At 43.7% G+C, this 20,281-nt stretch overlaps 1 protein-coding gene across 1 annotated transcript in view; it reads right to left on the reverse strand.

Moving 5' to 3' along the window:
* Positions 1–9,825: 9,825 nt before the first annotated feature.
* SEMA3E (semaphorin 3E) overlaps positions 9,826–20,281 on the reverse strand; it is a 46,715-nt gene continuing 36,259 nt past the window's right edge. The window contains exons 11-16 of the mRNA XM_070947813.1: positions 17,807–17,898; positions 16,972–17,013; positions 15,174–15,340; positions 14,789–14,856; positions 14,057–14,196; positions 9,826–10,281 (exon numbers count right to left, since the gene is read on the reverse strand). Coding sequence (XP_070803914.1) covers positions 9,826–10,281; positions 14,057–14,196; positions 14,789–14,856; positions 15,174–15,340; positions 16,972–17,013; positions 17,807–17,898 — 965 coding nt within the window. The remainder of the gene's footprint in view (positions 10,282–14,056; positions 14,197–14,788; positions 14,857–15,173; positions 15,341–16,971; positions 17,014–17,806; positions 17,899–20,281) is intronic.

Consider the following 20,281-nt stretch of genomic DNA (forward strand, 5'->3'; position numbering starts at 1 on the left):
CTCCCAACGAGTCCCCGTTTGCTCTCTGTTTGATGGCATGCTGTGTCTGAACAGCCTATCAATTAGACCAAGGCAATTGTCATATAAATATTGGCTATTTTAGTAGGTGGATTCTAATTAAGGGTGGTGATCTCCACCCAGAGCGTTTTTTAATGCACCCAGAATAGTCGTATGTTTGTGTGGCTCTAGGTCTCTAAATGGAAAGCCCGCATGATCCAGAACCTGTCCAGAGTGGAGGGCCTGGTGCCCATCTACCACATCGGGAATGCATCTACATTGCTCAGTTAGGACAAAATGCTTCTAGGACACGATCATGGGGGAGCACAACCACAGCACTCGTGACAAGGGTTTCCTTAACTCCACATAAGCATATCTGAAAGCCAAATATTCTGTTAGATGAGTGCATTTCCTTGGATATGCTATGAAAAGTAGAAAATTCTGCATTACTCCTCCAGTTATATCTAAACTTGGTGTCTCAAAATGGGAAAAATACTTAAGATCACAAATGCTAATGAATGTAAATATCTAATGCTTTGTCTGCAATTTATATTCAAAGGATTAAGAACAAGACACTGTATCGCTTTACTTAAAGAAATCGGATTTTTCTCTTTCAACTAAACCGACTTTCTACTTGAAAGTCAAGGCCATACTTACAGGGAAATACTTCTTCAGTCAAATTGATTTCAATTCAGTATTAAAAGAAGTGCTAAATTTCTAAATATCGGTTTTTATTAGAATCAGGCTACCAAGTGTCAAATCAATATCAAAACATGTAGTGTATGTTTTAGAATCTGAGAGAGCTGAGGATTACAAATCCTTTGGGTTGGACTGAGATTTGTTTAAGTGCAGCTGGACCGATCATCACTCCATCTCTTTGAAAATGCTACTGATTTGGTGAGGTAACATGCTCTATAATTTGGTTGTAATACACACAGATAAGGAAGAGGCCCACCCAATATTGGGTGCTGGTACGATGGGAACCTAAGAGTCTATTATAATCTCACAAGGAGCATCTTGTTTAGGACACTTGGTTGACAAGCAGCAAGTCAACCACGTTCGAAACCCTAGTGCTGCCATGGGGCAAGGTGAGCTCCTGTCCTTCGCTCCAGCTCCTGCGGGGGACACAAAAGCTGCCCCTAACTGGGTGTTCCCAAGGCAACAGTGATGTCACCGGCTAATCCTTTCAACCCAGAAGCACCTTGGTGCTTCTGACTCAAGTGCAATGTGATGCGATTATGGGCTGCTTTCCTCCATTTGGCCTCTACTCGCTCAGTTTGCAGGGCTGATGTAGTTGTTGACAAAACTACGCGTCTTTCATTGTGTTCCTTGCCTGACCAAGTCCTCTTTCTGTCAGCAGGGCAAGGGCTTCTCCCAGGAGGTTTCTGGAGCTGCACGGGGGTGGGGGGGACGGGACCCCGCTGTCTTGCTGCCATTGCCAGGGGCTGTATGGGCACCTGCAGGCTGAACCTGGAACAGCCGAACCCCTGCCCTGCACAGCCTTATTTATAAAGTCTCAACAGTTCACACAACCTGCTCTTTTGGACGTTTTGCACAGCTCTACAAATAGCTTCCAATGCAAGTCTAAACTGACAACTCAATTTTGCTCCAGGCTGGGACCAGCCCCGAATGCTGAGACTTTAGCTGTAGGGCAGCAGAAGAGGAGGAGGAAGAAGACGGGCCTATTCTCAGGTGATGCTAAGCAATATTTAGATTTAAATATTCGTCCTTTCTGCTGAACAAAATGCAAAGTAATGCAGGTTTTCCTTATCACCTCATCAAGAAATGGTTCACACATGGATGTTTCCTATTAGATAAAAGCCAAATTGACATATACTTTACATGGGATACCTGGAGCAATGACTTAGTTAGCATTGCCTGGAGGAAGTTAGATATGAGCCATTTCATCTCCTCCTTCAGACAATAGTTTCTCCACCCTGTTACAGCTAAAGCTCCTTCTCTAGAGGAGCCCTAATGCAATGAACCGAGTGCACATAATGAAACACATGCGTGAATGGATATCCCCACAAATCCGAATGGAAGAATTGTGCCCTGCAGCCCAGCATCTCTTTCCATAAAAGCCAAGCAGATGCTCCCAAGCAACTGGAAGGAAACGAATGATCCCAACCAGAGGGAGAGGGAGAGGGAGAGAGACTGCCACTCATCTACATAATACATAATTTATCTTCTGAGCAATGTTTTCACTTTTTCTTCCCAATGTGTTCCTAATAATAGTTGTACGTTGCATTATACCTCATATCTTCTTTGATTATCTGCAAATGACAATTTAGAGAGGGATTTCAATTTAAACAGTTATTAATGGGGCATCAAGCACAGTTTCCTAAATTACAGAAAGATAAAGATCTGAAGATTATATATTCAGAAAAACAGAAATTCTGGTTTTCACAGCATATGCATAGAGAAAGGACTGGGATTATTCATGATGCTGTGTCTGTTATCTGGCAAAAAGAGATGTTCAGATTCAGGAGGCTGTCTAGATTTTTCCAGATCAGATCTGGAAGATGTAATATAGGTACATACAGTGGGGCAAAAAAATATTTAGTCAGCCACCAATTGTGCAAGTTCTCCCACTTAAAAAGATGAGAGAGGCCTTTAATTGTCATCATAGGTAGACCTCAACTATGAGAGACAAAATGAGAAAACAAATCCAGACAATCACATTGTCTGATTTGGAAAGAATTTACTTGCAAATTATGGTGGAAAATAAGTATCTGGTCACCTACAAACAAGCAAGATTTCTGGCTCTCATAGACCTGTAACTTCTTCTTTAAGAGGTTCCTCTGTCCTCCACTCATTACCTGCATTAATGGCACCTGTTTGAACTTGTTATCAGTATAAAAGACACCTGTCTCTCTCCCACATGTTGGAAATGTGGAAAATCGGTCGGCACCTTTTACCACCTATGGTGGACCTGCCCTGAGACTAAAAAGTACTGGTCCAAAATCCAACACTGGCTTTGTGAAATAACTGGACAGGAGGTAGCCCTAGTTCCGGAACTTTTCCTCCTTGGCATGTCTGAAGAGGGCTTAAACAACAACAAAACCCAACTGATAATTCAGATTATAACTGCGGCTAGAATAGCCTTCGCAAAATGGTGGAAAAACAAACTTATACCCCCAGAAGAAACTCTAATAAAAAAGATCTTAGAGTGCGCAGAAATGGCGAAACTGACAGGCGAGTTAAAAAACGAGGACAACTCAAGATATTATGATGTATGGGGTATTTGGTACCACTGGCTTAAAAATAAGATGAAAACATGACTTTAGAACCTTGACTTGGCACATCTACTATAGTCATATTGTATAGTATCATGTATAGTTATGATTGTAGCCTTATTTTTTCTAAACTTTGTTTTATTATACTGTAAATACACTGTACCTCCGAAAGTAGAGATGGATTGTACATTCTCTTTTTTGTTTTGGAAAAATCAATAAAAAATTTAAAAAAAAAAAAAAAAAGACACCTGTCCACAACTTCAAACAGTCACACTCCAAACTCCACTATGGTGAAGACCAAAGAGCTGTTGAAGGACACCAGAAACAAAATTGTAGACCTGCACCAGGCTAGGAAGACTGAATCTGCAATAGGCAAGCAGCTTGGTGTGAAGAAATCAACTGTGGGAGCAATAATTAGAAAATGGAAGACATATAAGACCACTGATAATCTCCCTCGATCTGGGGCTCCATGCAAGATCTCACCCCGTGGGGTCAAAATGATCACAAGAATGGTGAGCAAAAATCCCAGAACCACATGGGGGGACCTAGTGAATGACCTGCAGAGAGCTGGGACCAATGTATCAAAGGCTACCATCAGTAACACATTACGCCGCCAGGGACTCAGATCTTGCAGTGCCAGACGTGTCCCTCTGCTTAAGCCAGTACATGTCCGGGCCCATCTGAAGTTTGCTAGAGAGCATTTGGATGATCCAGAAGAGGATTGGGAGAATGTCATATGGTCAGATGAAACCAAAGTAGAACTGTTTGGTAGAAACACAACTCTTTGTGTTTGGAGGAGAGAGAATGCTGAGTTTCATCCAAAGAACACCATACCTACTGTGAAGCATGGGGGTGGCAACATCATGCTTTGGGGCTGTTTCTCTGCAAAGGGACCAGGACGACCTGATCCGTGTACAGGAAAGAATGAATGGGGCCATGTATCGTGAGATTTTGAGTGCAAACCTCCTTCCATCAGCAAGGGCATTGAAGATGAAACCTGGCTGGGTCTTTCAGCATGAAAATGATCCCAAACACACCGCCCGGGCAACGAAGGAGTGGCTTCGTAAGAAGCATTTCAAGGTCCTGGAGTGGCCTAGCCAGTCTCCAGCTCTCAACCCCATAGAAAACCTTTGGAGGGAGTTGAAAGTCCGTGTTGCCCAGCGACAGCCCCAAAACATCACTGCTCTAGAGGAGATCTGCATGGAGGAATGGGCCAACATACCAGCAACAGTGAGTGCCAACCTTGTGAAGACTTACAGAAAACGTTTGACCTCTGTCATTGCCAACAAAAGATATATAACAAAGTATTGAGATGAACTTTTGATATTGACCAAATACTTATTTTCCGCCATAATTTGCAAATAAATTCTGTCCAAATCAGACAATGTGATTGTCTGGATTTGTTTTCTCATTTTGTCTCTCATAGTTGAGGTCTACCTATGATGACAATTACAGGCCTCTCTCATCTTTTTAAGTGGGAGAACTTCACAATTGGTGGCTGATTAAATACTTTTTTGCCCCACTGTATGAACCAGTCAGCTAAAAACTGAGAAACCCATTTTCATCGTCACCAATAATTTGTCACTGGATTCTATTCCCTAACACTTTTGAAGCTTCAAATAACACAGCCATTTGCACTAAAGTAAATTGACAGGAATTACAAAGAACCTGCGAGGTGCCAACTGTAAAAAAAACCCTCCCTTTTGATAACTCTTATCTGAACTGTGCAGCTTCCTAAAGCATCTCTGGCTTTATGAGCCTTGAGACTCAGGGGCAGAAATATCTCTGACTTCATTACTGGCATAAAAATAAAGGAGGAATGAATTTATTACGTAAAAAGGAATCTAGTTCTCCAGGATTCAAGGACCCACACCCACCCCAGCAGAGAGGAAGGGAGAAAGAGGGAATTTTTATTAGCTATAATAAAAATTTAATCACTAGATCAATTATGCTGAAATGCAATCATTTCATAATGCTAACTCACATAGTCAAGCGATTAGAAAGGATTGCAAATTTATTTCTGGTTTTGAAATAGAGCTGAATCTGAGGCATGCATCATTGCTGCTGCACTTTTTTATTTGTACACTGACAACGCTCTCCCAGCTCTAAAGGGACTTTGGAGACCATTTAAACTATCCTGCTGCCCACCATGGCAGCATCCCGGCAGAAGCCCAACAAGTCAGGACCTCCTGAGGTAATTTAGGTTCTAAATCATCTCTATTTTTCAAAGGCTCTTACCAACACATTTTTAAAAAAACAATGTCCATTTTTGTTAAACAAAATCTAATTCCTTTTCGCCTTGTCCTGTGTCCTGGAACAACTTTAGACAAATGAGTTTTATCATCTGAAAAGAATCCAGAGTATGGAACGATTCTGAATAACTCTACTCCACATTCTAGATGACGGCCATTCATGACGGTACTTGAATTCTTAAGTCACGTTTCTCTGCAGTCTTCTTTCCTAAGCTAAATCCATCCAACATTTCCAATTCTTTCGCGTATATTTGCCCTTCCAGGCTTATTCCTTTCCTCTGGACATTGTCTTCTTCATCAGTGTCCTTCCTAAAATGCATTGCCCAGAAACGGGTGCAATAGTCTGAGTTCAGTCATAAACTCAGAATTTAATAAAATCCATCATATGCAGAAAAAAAAGAGCATCTTTCACATTTTTCTTTTCCAGTAATGTTAATTAGCATCAAATAAAAATATAATTTGCATTTTTATATATTTATGGTATGCTGTAGAGAAACATTCAGCTCTAGAAGAATCTTCTTCAACCTGGCTGGGATTTAAGGTTGTACACTTAATATTGTGCATACGAAGCACATCCTTTTGAAAAGGGCTCCCCATAGTCCTCGCAAATCTCTGGTAAATTGGGCTCTAGGATAGATTATGAAGTCACCCCCACAAAAAAAAAAAAAAAAAAATGTCCATGGAGCAAAAAAGAATTGAGCTCAATCTGAAGGAGACATTACATTTTAAATTTCCAATCTTAGTTTCAATTTGAAAAGAATTAGTGGATTATCTCTTTTTAATGAGACTCAAAAGATCCAAACATTAATTAAGGGGAGAGGGGTTCCTATGACATTTTGGTACCTGAGAAGGCACCCATCCTTCCTCCAGATACAACATGACACAATTGTTTGGTCCATGTGAGCTTTTGAAGCAGAAGCTAGGTCTCACCATCTTCTTACAACATCTGGGAGGCGGTTCTGTAAAATGGTTAGTTTTAGGCAGGAACAAGTGCACAAGGTTTTCTGAAATTAGATTTATTTTTTAAATTAGAGGATTTCTTATCCTGGAGAATTTAACAGTTGCTCCATAATGTAGGAGGCAATCAAACAGATGCTTGCTTATTGGAGATCATTTGGCACTACTGGAATCAAGAGAGGAGTTTTGTCTGAGGTTGAGGCAGTTCTGGAAGAGCCTGCTGAAGATGTGAGAGATGGGATAGTTCAAACTTTGACAAATGTTTTGGAATGGGAAGAAGGAGGGTCTGCACGGTGGGCAGGGGGTTTCACAAGAGGGCAGCCATGGCTGTGCAGTTGAACATGCCACACATAGAAGAAACCATACAGTTGCAGCCATCTTCTTGAAGCTTTCCAAATTCATCTCGATAGATAAATAAATAAAATAAATAAAATAAATAACATAAATAAAATAAATAAATAAACTATAAATAAAACAGTTGCCTTCAGCTCAGATAGGAAATCTGCCGAAAGGGGAAGTTAGCCTGCCAGTGACTTAGCCACTACGGCAGGCACGAGGAGCTGAGGGGCCGAGAGGTAGAGCACCAGGAGCTCCTGCCAATGGAAGACAGATTCCCAAGGGGATTCCTAAGGGGATCCACACACTAAGCAGAATCGGTTCAGCTGTTCCGTGAAGATGACCTGGTGGGATTGGAGCCAACGACAAAAGGCGCAGGTTCCCTCAGTTAGCGGCGTGGCTAAGTTTTGAAGTTGGGGTTCGTGTTATGAAGGAATGATTTTGGGGTCCCCAGACTCTGTGGCCTCCTAAAACAGCTTGGCTCGAGGGGTTGGGGTGGGGTTGGGTCAGTTGCTAAAACCAAAACAGCTCTTTACTTGCAGAAGCTGCTGATTTGCCTTCCAGGTTCTATATTTAGGTCAGCTACAAACGCTGTCTTTGTGAGACTTTTTTCTTCCATAATTAATTAATTGCAATAACTGTTTTCTTCCTGCAATGCTCCTAAAATAAATTAGCACCTCTTTCTGACCTAGAAGCATTTTCAGTTACAAAAGAGGTAAAATGATTTACAGTAAATCTTGCTATTTGAAAGAAGAAAAGAAAAGAAAAGAAAAGAAAAGCTACTGTACTTTTAATTTGTAACATTTCTTCTAGTTTTTATAATCGGAAAATATGAATGTATAATCACACGTTGGTTGTAGCATTCGTTCTCTCTCCGTGTTAGCATGCCTGAGAGTGGAATTCTTAACCCTGAGCAACGATTAGTGAAGCAGTTTTTATAACTCTAGCAGAAAGGAGATTTATTCCTTTGAAACCCATTCAAGACATTAGTATCTGGCTAACTGCGTTTCCCTTGGAAGAGAGTCTAACGCCTTGTACTCCATGCTGCACTCCTAGAACAAAGTGACCTCAAAATGGCCATTGGACACAGAGCAGGCAGAGTCCCTAAGTACCTCCACTGCGTTGTTCTCCTGTGCTACAGGAGAGTGCTATCTGGACCTCAAACCTCAGATGCCGCAGCGTGTATCTTTGGAATTTTAGTTTGTACTTCAGGAACCAGAGACACAAGCCTGGTCGCATGGGCTTGGGAAGAGCTACAGCCTTTCCAGAGGAGGCAATGCGACGTGAGGCACATCTGCAGAACAATCCCAGGGTTAGAAAGAGGGAGATCGGGTTGGACATGGCAAATCAGGAAGCAGATACTGAAGTCAGGGAGTCGAAGTGGAAGAAAGTGTTGGCGCAGCAGTTAACAGTTGATGCTAGAAGAAATGCCAGGCCAGCAGGTCTGAGATGTTGAGAAATAATTCATGGCTGGAGTCATTCTCATCAACAGGTGGACCTTTGAATGGCCCAACCCAGCAGTGCTTATTTAATTGAGGATTTTCATGTAGTCACTTAACATCATTAGTGCAGCCTGCCTATTTTTAGCTTATACGGATATTTAAAATGCATATTAGGAATATTACTTCATTAAAATGGTCAATTCAGTTTAAAATATTGACACCCCAATCCAATGATTCAAATTAATGTGAGAAAAAGTATTTCTAAATCACTCAATTGGTTAGGAGACCGCTGTTGTGACACCAGGTTTAATGTGACTCACTAATGAAGTTTGGAAAGTCCATTCATTCGAATCCAATCTCCAATTCAGAGGTCCGTGCCTGCACAGAGTGCGTGGAGGGTGCGCCTTCTTGCTGCCAGGTGTGTGTGTGTGTGTGTGTGTGTGTGTGTGTGTGTGTGTGTATGTGTGTGTTTAACAGTAGGCCCCTTCCTCCCAGCGTAGATGCTGATCTCAGCCTTTTGAAAGAAAAATGCACCTTGGCTGTAGTTGAGAAGCAGATAGAAATAATATCAAGTGTGGCAATAAATTGCAGACACTCGCTAACCTTTTACCAATATTAACCATTCCAACAGGCATTCTGCTTAGTACAAATTTTCTACATGTATGAGAAGGACTTTATGGTAAGAACAGACCTAGAAGGGACAAAACACAGAAATGATAGAACTGGCAAGACTTTCTCTTTAATAAACCTATCACATTCACACACATGGCTAATTTTGAATCTTGTTTTGTAGGCTTGTATCATTATATTCTTGAGTTATTAAATGATCCTCACAGGATGAACCTGGGATCATCCATTATCCTTCTTGGTACAAGGGCCTGGAAGCCATCAGTGAAATAATTGGACTCAGTTGAGGAAAAAATTACAGTAATATTTTGCACCTGCTAATGTGTTCATTGCAAGAAAGACACCTTCTCATTGCTTCTGCAGATATGCGCCGCTGCACTGCTCAAATAGTTTTGCTTTTCGTTTGTTTTTCAGCTTTTATTTATGGTTATCTTTTTCCTGCTCATCGCTCCTCCCATGCCCTCACATATGCAAACCAAGCAAGAATTAGAAACATGCTTTTCAGAAGTGAAAACTGAAAAATTTCTAGAATTTAGAACGAGGCTTTAGGATATGCTACATGAAAATCAATTATAGTTATGTTTGAAATTAAAAAAAAAACACCAAATGATACAATTTACTATTGCTTTGCTTATCAAAACATCAGCAATCTGAACTCACTTAAATACCCCCAAATACACTAAAATATACAGTGCAAGCATGTCCATGATTAATTGGACTAAATGCTGAATATGAAGATTGTCAGATTGTCTTTCAATTGAAGCTTGATTCATAATGATACAATTAAAATTCAACAATTAAGTAGTTTTTTTTTTTAAAAAATGCATCTAAATAGACATCAAGTATATAACTTACTAAAAGCATTTTAGCTCATTTCCAGTCTCAACATCCCCTTTCATTGGGTCCAAACACCACAAAGGTCTCCTGAATGGATTTATTTTGGGGGAGGGGCTGGACGCTATTATGGGTTCTCCCCCATCAGGAGTCAGCCTGGGTGTGCCTGGGAACTCGGTAATGCTCTGATTTGATACGTGCCTTTTTTTCTTGTGGATTGGCATACTTCCACTTAGATGGAGTCATTTTCAGCTTTTTTCTCTTCTTATCTGTGCACCAGACTTTTTCGCAATATTCCTCCACTCTCTGAAAATTGCTGTAGCCTATGAGTTGCAGGAACTCCTTGTACCAGGGCTTCGATCCGTGGGAGATGCTGCTCTGGGCAGGGCAGGGCATTTTCTGAGCCAGCTCTTCTTCATAGTCCTTGCTGAACATGTAATCTACACGTTCCTCTTCCACCACTTCCAGGGTGATTTTTCTCACCGTGTGGACGATGCTGTGCTCCACTGTCTGGCAAAAATAAGTCCCAGCATCCATCCGGTGCAGTCTTAAAAACAACAGGCCAATGTCCATTTTAAGGATCCTCTCATCAGCCTTCACCTGCGTGCGGGTCAAAGAGGAAACTCTTTCATCCATAAGAAGGTTAAAAAAAAATAGACTGATGCAACTAAGATCGACTAGCAGTAAATGATTACATTCCTGATACAATTGCAGACTTGTATAACTGAATTGGGTTTAGAGGAAGAGTCTAATAAATGTATCAGTAAAATTTAGAAAATTTTGAATAAAATTCAGGGATGTTAAATTCAAATAACTTGAAGCACAATGCACCCCAAAGTTAAGTCTTTGAAGTCATCACTAGTTTTACTGATTTATTTGTAGTTTTTTCCTGAATACCCTTTTGGTCTAGAAGCTGCCCTCAACATGGTGGTGGTGGTGGGGATTAACTTCCTTGTTTAAAGTAGATGAGATCACAGCAGATCTGGGAGTCCACAGCACCCATTCTCCAGAAAGGCTGAGGACTTGAGTGACCTTCATTCCATTCAGAATGCTTCATTCAGAATGTTGCAGTTTAGGTTCGGTTAGCTATGTTGAACGATGCTAAAACTATTTGGGGAGGAATATTAGTGGAAGTGTGAAAGGCATAATCACAAACTCAGTGGGACTAATAGAATGCACACAATGCTTCTTTCGTTAACAATATTTCATGAAATAGAAGCAGTGCTTGAGGGTGTGTGTGTGTGAACCTGATAAAACACTGAACGTAGTGAGGGGAGGCATAGAAGGAGTTAGGGGTGTGCAGAGGTTCCGTTTCAAAGGGCAAAATGGGACGGGCTTTCGTGGAAGAGCAGAGGAGCAGAACCTGTCAGGAACACCTGAAGCTGCTGAAACTCCCAGAAAGATCCCTCAGGAAGATTATTATTATTATTATTATTATTATTATTATTATTATTATTATTATTATTATTATTATTATTTTATTTTGTATACCGCCCTTCTCCCGAAGGACTCAGGGCGGTGAACAGCCAGCAGATAAAATACAGAAAATACAAAAATTAAAACAATATTAAAAACCAATTAAATTAATTTGGCCCACAGTTAAAACACCCCCATATTAAAAAACCCATAATTTAGCAATCTAAAATTAAAACAATTTAAAAAATATGGTGAGGTAAGCCCAGCTTGATGAAACAAAAACATCTTTAAGGCACGGCGGAAAGTGCGCAGATCCGGGATCCACGGGCAACTCGTTCCAGAGGGTCGGTGCCCCCACAGAGAAGGCTCTCCCACTGGGGGCCGCCAGCCGACATTGTTTGACCGACAGAACCCTGAGGAGCCCCTCTCTGTGGGAGCGTACTGGTCGGTGGGAGGCTACTGGCGGCAGAAGGCGGTCTCGTAAATACCCAGGCCCTAAGCCATGGAGCGCTCTAAAGGTGGTAACCAATACCTTGAAGCGCACCCAGAAGACCACTGGGAGCCAGTGCAGCTCACGCAGGAGAGGTGTTACATGGGAATGTCGGGTCGCCCACATCACCACCCGCGCGGCCGCATTCTGGACCAGTTGGAGCCTCCGGGTGTTCCTCAAGGGGAGCCCCGTGTAGAGAGCATTACAAGTGGGACGTGACGAGGGCATGAGTGACCGTGCGTAAGGCATCCTGATCCAGAAAGGGATGCAACTGGTGGATCAGGCGAACCTGATAAAAAGCCCCCCTGGCCACAGCCGTCATATGCTCTTCCAAAGACAGCTGTGTATCCAGGAGGACACCCAAGTTGCGAGCCCTCTCTGTGGGGGCCAACGACTCGCCCCCAAAAGTCAGCGATGGTACCAACTGACTATATCGGGATGCCAGAAGCCACAGCCACTCTGTCTTGGACGGGTTGAGCCTGAAGGGCATCATTGGGGTGGTCCGGGGTGGAGATGTACAGCTGAGTATCATCAGCGTACAGATGATACTTCACCCCGAAACCACGGATGATCTCACCCAGCGGCTTCACATAAATGTTGAACAGAAGGGGTGAGAGAACCGACCCTTGCGGCACCCCACACACAAGGCACCTCGAGGTCGATCTCTGCCCCCGTCAACACGAACTGCGACTGGTTGGAGAGGAAGGAGGAGAACCACTGCAACACGGTGCCCCCTATCCCCAACCCCTCCAGTCGGCGCAGCATGATACCATGGTCGATGGTATCAAAAGCCGCCGAAAGATCTAATAGGACCAGGACAGAGGAACAACCCTTGTCCCGAGCCGTCCAGAGATCATCCACCAATGGGACCAATGCCGTTTCCGTGCTGTACCCAGGCCTGAAACCTGACTGGAACGGATCTAGATAAACCGTTTCCTCCAGGAACCGGGGAAACTGTCGCACCACCACACTCTCAACAACCTTCGCCACTAAGCGAAGGTTGGAGACAGGACGATAATTTGCTAATACAGCCGGGTCCAGGGAAGGCTTCTTGAGGAGAGGCCTTACCACTGCCTGCTTCAAGGCGACGGGGAAGTTACCCTCACTCAGAGAAGCATTGATAATCCCCTGGAGCCAGCCTCATGTAACCTCCCGGGAGGCCAGTACCAACCAGGAGGGATATGGGTCCAGTAAACATATGGCCACGCTAAGCCTGCCCAGAATCCTGTCCACATCCTTGGGAGCCACAGGGTCAAACTCCTCCCAAATGACATTCTCAAGGCCCGCCTCCGTCACCCCGCCTGAAACTACCTAGTCAGAGTCCAATCCTTCCTGAATCTGAGCGATTTTGTCATACAGATATTGCACAAAATCCTCAGCTCTTCCGTGTAAGGGATCGTCCCTTGCTCCCTGATGGAGTAGGGAGTGGGTCACCCTAAACAGGGTGGCTGGGCAATTATCTGATGACGCGATAAGAGCAGAGAAATACTCAGATTTTGCCACTTTTATCGCCACTAGGTAGGTCTTAATATGAGACTTCACCAGTGTCCGGTCGGATTCGGATCGGCTGGCCCTCCAACTGCTCTCTAGGCGTCTTTTCCGGCGCTTCATTTCCCTGAGCTCCTTGGAGAACCAGGGAGCCACACGGGATCGGCACCGGGTCAGAGGCCGCAAAGGCACGACGCGATCCAAGGCTCCGGCGGCCGCCCTATCCCAGGCGGCTACCAGGTCCTCGGTCGAATCATGAGCCAGAACCTCAGGAAATGGCCCAAGCTCCCTCTGGAATCCATCCGGATCCATCAGGCACCTGGGGCGGAACCACCTAACCGGTTCCGCCTCCCTGCGGCGGGGGGCAGCGGTACAAAAATCCAGTCGGAGGAGCGAATGATCAGACCATGACAAGGGTTCGATGACTACATCCCCTATATCTAGATCATTCAGCCACTGACCTGAGACAAAAATCAGGTCCAGAGTGTGTCCCCCTGTGTGCGTCGGGCCATGAACTACCTGGGTCATGTCCATAGCTGGCATGCTATGGCCGACGGACGGCAGGTTAAAATCTCCCATAACCATAAGTCTGGGGGTATCCACCGCCACCCCGGCTATAACATCGAGTAGCTCGGGCAGGGCTGCTGCTACGTGGCAGGGAGCCAGGTACGCAGTCAGCAGGCCCATCTGAAGCCCACGACCCCACTTCACAAGGAGGGACTCACATCCGGCTATCTGAGGAACAGTGGCCTCCCTCGGACTCAGATCTTCTTTAATAATAACCGCCACCCCACCACCCCTACCCTGAGCCCTCGGCCGATGGAACGCGCAGAAACCTGGTGGACACAGATGCCTGCTGACAGGCGCCTCCCTGCATCTTGCACCCCTGTACCCCAAATCACACATTGCCCTTGGACACCAGGCGGTCTGCACAGAAAAACCCCATGAAATCAAGAGCAGGGCCAGGGCAGTGGCAAATACCTCTTCCTTCCGGGCTTCATGAGCTCTCTGTACAAACCAGATCACTTTGGCTTGCAGGGTCCTGGGGACACATTCCAGGAGGGTGCTGTTGTGCTCTATGCCATACACCAGCCGCTCCTCCGCCTTGCCCGAGGCATCTCCTGCGGACGGGAGGAGACACCCATCAGCACCCAGGGCCACTCGCACCCACCTCCTTTTTGGAGAGAGGAGAAAGAGAACACCCCCCCTCATCAGGAGTCAGTAAGCATTCAACAAGGAGGACCTTCCACATACACTCTGTTTTTGGGGCAGCCATGTATATTCTATACATGGTTTTTTATATATAAACAGTGAGCACATTCGCACAGCTACTTTGCCTACACACTTATCTCCTATTACAGAATAAACAGAAAATCCTATCAGCAGACACTGCCCTGCCCTCCCCCGCTCTGCACATAACGTCTGAGTTGGGGCAAGCCAGGTTACAATCTGTACAGCTCCTTCCGGCAGCAAGGTTAAGATGAGGCATTGCTTTTCCTTGCCTGAAATTGGAAGCCAAAGTAGGAAATATACCTCAATGACTGTAGGTGGTTCTAAGGTCCCCCCATTTCATCCCACCCGCCCAAAACGCTTCACGTGATCTTGATACCCTCCCTCTGCTGATGCAACCTAGGGCTGCCCTCAGCCTGTTGCAAACTTCCATCCCAACCATCTTTCCCACTTTCTTCTTAGGCACAGAAGGGAAATAATTACCTAGCAACTGCTGGCCGAAGCACTGCTGAGCTGCATTTCCATGACGGATATCTTGTCTACGGAAGCGTCTGAGCAAAATGAAAAACAAATGGCAATTTGCTTCCATGTGTTATGAATTTGGAAAATGGATTAATTCAATTACCAGGGTACACCTGTTTCATCACCCCAGCCTTTGACCAGAAAGGGCGTCACTAGAGGATTGTCTAGTTCACCTCCATCGGTCAATCCAGGACTTCCCCGAGAAACAGTCATCTGGCCCCTAAGAGAGGCTTCACTGTCCTTTGACAAAGGCTGATGGTTCCAAAAGGAAGCGGGCAGATGGTGCCCTCAAATGTAGAACTTTTGCCAGTTGCATGCCGTTTCACAGGCCAGGTAAGATTCTTACCTTTTTGTCAGTGTTCCTGTGGGATAATATCTGGAACAGGAGATCCCATCCCAGGCACAGTAGGGATCTCTTGCCAGGCAGCAGTCGGCACAGGCCGACCCATACATGTCACACTGGTGGAACTTCACCTGTGCAACGGCAGACTCAGACCCAACGTAGATTTGTTGCTGTAAGGAAAGCAAAACTCTCTTTAGCACATCTCCAGTGAATGCCGTATCTCCTTTGTCTTGACGACCCGTGGCTTCAAACGGGAAGGCCAGGAGAAGGCCTATTACGAACATAGGGTGAAAAAAAGCCACTTCCTATGTTGTTATGGCTGAAAGAACATGGATCAAGTTTGGTTTGGGTGACACATTTCCTCCACTTCCTGCTTCTGTAATGAGGTTGCAACGTTACTGCAAGTTATAATGAATTAAAACCTCATTTATGGCTTGTGGGCATTTTCTGCTTTGACATTACATGGCAAAAGATAAATTATTGTAAAATTCTGTAAAAATTATTGTAAATATTGACAAAATTTACTAAACAAGGTTGAGCTAGCGTTATTGAAAGGGGTCACCTATCTCTTCACTGCTCAGAGAAATAAAAATCAGAGTATCAACTGAATTTGGTATTAAATCGCTTAAGATGCCTTCAAATTTTCTGCTTCTTACCAGAACCATGCTTTATTTATCAATAGCTGCAGCAAGAGCTCATTTCACATTTTATGAATCAGGAAAAAGGGATCGGTTACCTAACAGTTGAAGGAAATTGGACACAGCTTGTATCAAGCAGTATATACACAGTCACACATGCATCTACTGTATGTGTATGCACACACACAAACACACATAGGGAGAGAGGCAAGTATATATCTGAACGCTTCTCTGGAAAGTAGAGCACAACTATACATTAATATTTAACATTCTAGACCACTCCCTGAAAATTCATTTTATATGGCGTATTTTGTTGCACTGCAGTAGCAAAAGAGCTTTAAAGCAGTGCCTCTCCTGAAGCAGAAGGTAAACAAAGAGAGATAAGAAAGCAGCAAATCTGACCTTACAAAGGATAACATAGAAAGAGCCCTCAGTTTCACATAAATGCATTGAATTGAATATTATTTGACTGACTTAAACTGATATATAAACCAGTTATACATAAAAATACTATTACTAATAGGTGGGTGTTTCTAAGGTTTAATTTTTGGTGCCTTTGAGTTAGTCTTGACCCCTTTCCAACTGCCTGGACACGTTCCTACAATTTTCTTGGCTGTAAATTTTTCCACACATGGTTTACCTTTGCCTACTTTCTAGGGTTGAGTGAGACTGACTGGCCCAAGGTCACCCAGCTGGTTTGGCGCCTAAGGCGGGACTGGAACTTAGAGTCTTTGTGGAAAGATTATGGGCTGGTTTGTGTTTGATGAATCAACATAGAAAATAATGTTTTAAGACATACTATGCCCTGAAGAGATGTATCATGTATCCTCTGCCTATACTGGGAATCTGCACCTGTGGAATATTTGCCTGGCTGCTTCATTTGCTTCAAGGCAGGGGCAGACCTGAAAAACTAAAGCACGATCGGAGTCCCTTGATTGGTAAAGCTCTCATAGCATAGGAGAACATCCCATCTTGCAAGGCAAAGAATTTAAACTGGGTGCCTTAGATTCCTCTTTCTTGGGGCATGGATCCTGATGGACCATTGGAAAAAAAAAAATAACAGTTTAGAACAAATATTTTATTATCTTTGAATGTCTACATATTGGATATGTTCACACAGCTAAGAATGAAATAATTTTCTTTTAAAAAGGAATAACACTTACTCTTTTGGAAGAAATTTCCATAAAAATAATAGGAGCTGGCACCTGAAAGTGAAAACATTTTTCTTAATTAGGAAAGAGGCTATCTATGCAGTTAAGATAGCTACATATTGGTGATCGGTCCACCCAAGAATTGCACATTTTGTGCCAAGATTGCTTAGTAACCTACTGCAAAGGTAGATTCCTTCTGCCTTCTGGCCATTCTTCAGGCCACCCAAAGCTTTCTGTGGCGAGCAAGGAGCAGCTGTATCCACAGTCAGCGTATTGCCATGTGTACCTCCCCTGCCACTCTATCTCCTGACAGGTTCTTGGCCCACCTTCAAATAACTGCCGGAGAACACATAAATGAATAGGCAAAGGAATAACAGAAGTAATGATCCAAAAAGCTTCGTAACTGCTGGAAGTGGCCTTTTGCCTTTGTCTGCCTATTCCAGCCTCTAAAAAGGGAGCCGTTTCATCATGGAATTAAGAGAGGCTGCACAGTTTGTATTGAAAATAAGATTTAAACAAGCCTTTCCTGCCTGCCATATTTCTTAAGGCCTCCTGGGCATCATTGCAGGAAGCAAAATCTAACACACACACACACACACACACACACACACACACACACACACAAAGAGAGAGAGAGAGAGCCTGGATAGTCTTCAAAGGCAGCCCCATGTAGGGTTCATTACGGTAGTCTAAATAAATAGGGACAAGCAGTCTAAACAAGTAGGCCCATGAGTGATGTGGCAGAGATTGTCCCATGTCAGGAAGAGTACGGGTGTGATGTGTGTCCTGCATGGAAGTGTCCGTGGGGAGGCTAGTGTTAAAAGCCAGAGGTAGAAGGCTCACTTACTTTGAACACCTGCAGCTCTTCAAGAATCACTTCCTCCATAGATTCTGTGTCTTGGTTGTAAATTGTGATAACTTTCAAGACAATTCCAGTATCTGTAGATGGACATGAAAAGAAATCTATCAGATAATTAGGAATTGGTTAAACAACAACAACGTGTCAATCATTTAAGATAAAAACGTTTGAAACTAACATGCCAACATTTAAATCTGCAAGCCATTCAAAAATAAGTGTATATAAATTCAAATAATCAGAAACAGGAACCACATCTAGACAATTTCAAATGTTCGAAGTTTAACAACAACAAAACGGAATGGAATAGAATAGTATATTTTCAGACTGACTGTTTTGCCAAGTTAAGAACAGAGAGATTTCCAAATGGAGACCAGATCCCAGAAACTCAAGAACGCAGGCAAGTAGAGGTATGGATGAGGTGCTCAACCTGTTTTCCGTTAACATCAATGGCCTGAATGCTCCCATTAAGAGGAAAAAGGTCTGGGCTAGACTTCAAAAAGATAATCATGATATTATATGTTTACAGGAGGCCCACATAAGGAAAGACCACTCTAAGATTTTAATTTATCCTAAACTGGGGAAGTTGTATGTATCCTTGGCCGACCAGAAGAAAAGGGAAGTTGTTGTTTAAGATCGGAGAGGCCTGGTGAAACGTCAAGTATATGCAGATACAGAGGGTAGGATAATGATGTTAGAGATTAGTATTGGCCAAAAATAGTATTGTTAGTAAATATATATGCCCCTAATGTTAACCAAATGGGTTTCTTTAAAGATTTGTATGAAAAAATCAATGAATTAAATTACGAGCATGTATGCATAGTAGGTGACTTCAATGCGATTGCTGATACTTCAATTGATTATGATCCAGGAAAGGGCTCTCCTAAATATAAAAAAGGGCATAGGAAGGTACTCCCTAAAACATGGGATAACCTAAAAACAGAAATAGGGTTAAGAGATGTCTGGCGAGACTTCCATCCTATGCAAAAGCACTTTACATATTTCTCCCCCAGGCACAGATCATGGTCCAGGATAGATATGGTCTGGTCGACATCAGGTCTGAAAGAAGACATAAATTCGGTTGAAATAGGGACGAATATATGGGCAGACCACCACCCCCTGGTAACAAATTGGAAGGGGTCCACTAGAAGAGCGAGATGGTCTATGAGGGCTGAGATCATGAAAGACGAGGGATTTATAAATATGATTAAAAAAGAATTAGATCATTTTTTTACCGAAAACAAGAGAGAAGATACTTCCCTTCAAAATCTTTGGGATACTGTTAAAGCAGTAGTTAGGGGATTGGTAATAAAATATACAGCTACCAAATGGAGAAAGGAGAAAGCCAAACGGATTGAGTTAATGGCTGAATTGGAGAAAGCTGAAGGAGAACTGCGTTTAGATCTGCATAATAATTTGACTAAGGAGAAAATTGACTTGATTAGGCATGAGTTATCTATCCTAGACCAAAACGATTTGGCGAATAAAATCCGGAAATGTCGACAAAATCAATTTGAGCATGCTAACAAGCCGGGCCGGTGGTTGTCATATAGATTAAGAAAAGAGGCAGAATCTAGAAAGATTGAATTTTTACAGGACTCTATGGGAAATTTGGTAGGTACTACAGAGCAAAAAGCAAAGGTGGCCCAAGATTTTTATACCTCTTTATATAGCCAAGAAATCTATCAGGAAGATAAACTCAAGAGTTATCTCCAGAATCTACAATTGGAGTTGATTCCGGATCACTGTAAAGAGATTTTAAATGCAGAAATTACAGTTGGAGAAATAGCAGTAGCTATCAAGAAACAAGCCAATGGCAAAACTCCAGGATCGGATGGGATTCCTAGTGAATTTTATAAAGGAGTCTTTGACTCACTTAGTTTGCATATTAAAGATCTATTTAATGAGGTTTTACTATATTCTAGGATACTCCGGTCCTGGACGGAAGCCTACATTTCCCTAATCCCGAAACCCGAAACAGATAAAACTCTGATCCAGAACTATAGACCAATCTCGCTCCTGAATGTGGATTATAAGATTTTTGCGACAATACTAGTTGAGAGACTCCGGTATTCCTGTCCCGATTTATCCACCAAGACCAGAATGGCTTCCTGCTCATAGGCACCTAAGAGATAACGTAAGGGTGGTATTGAATGCCTTAGAACAGTGGTCCCCAACCCCCGGTCCGCGGACCGGTGCCGGGCCGTGAAGTACCTGGCACCGGGCCGCGCAGCGGCCGGGGGACAGGAACGCTTCAGCACAAAGGCTCCTGGGCCGTGCGCAATGGGCCTGCGCAAAGGCTCAGGCTCCTGGGCCGTGCGCAATGGGCCTGCGCAAAGGCTCCTGGGCCGTGCGCAATGGGCCTGCGCAAAGGCTCCTGGGCCGTGGCCCCACCCCTGCGCGCGCTCAGCGGGCCGCGGCCCCACCCCTGCGCGCGCTCAGCGGGCCGCGGCCCCACCCCTGCGC

Source organism: Pituophis catenifer, unplaced genomic scaffold (assembly GCF_029215685.1).
Source record: "Pituophis catenifer annectens isolate HBS135680 unplaced genomic scaffold, rPitCat1.0.hap2 SCAF_7, whole genome shotgun sequence".
Taxonomy (NCBI): Eukaryota; Metazoa; Chordata; class Lepidosauria; order Squamata; family Colubridae; genus Pituophis; species Pituophis catenifer.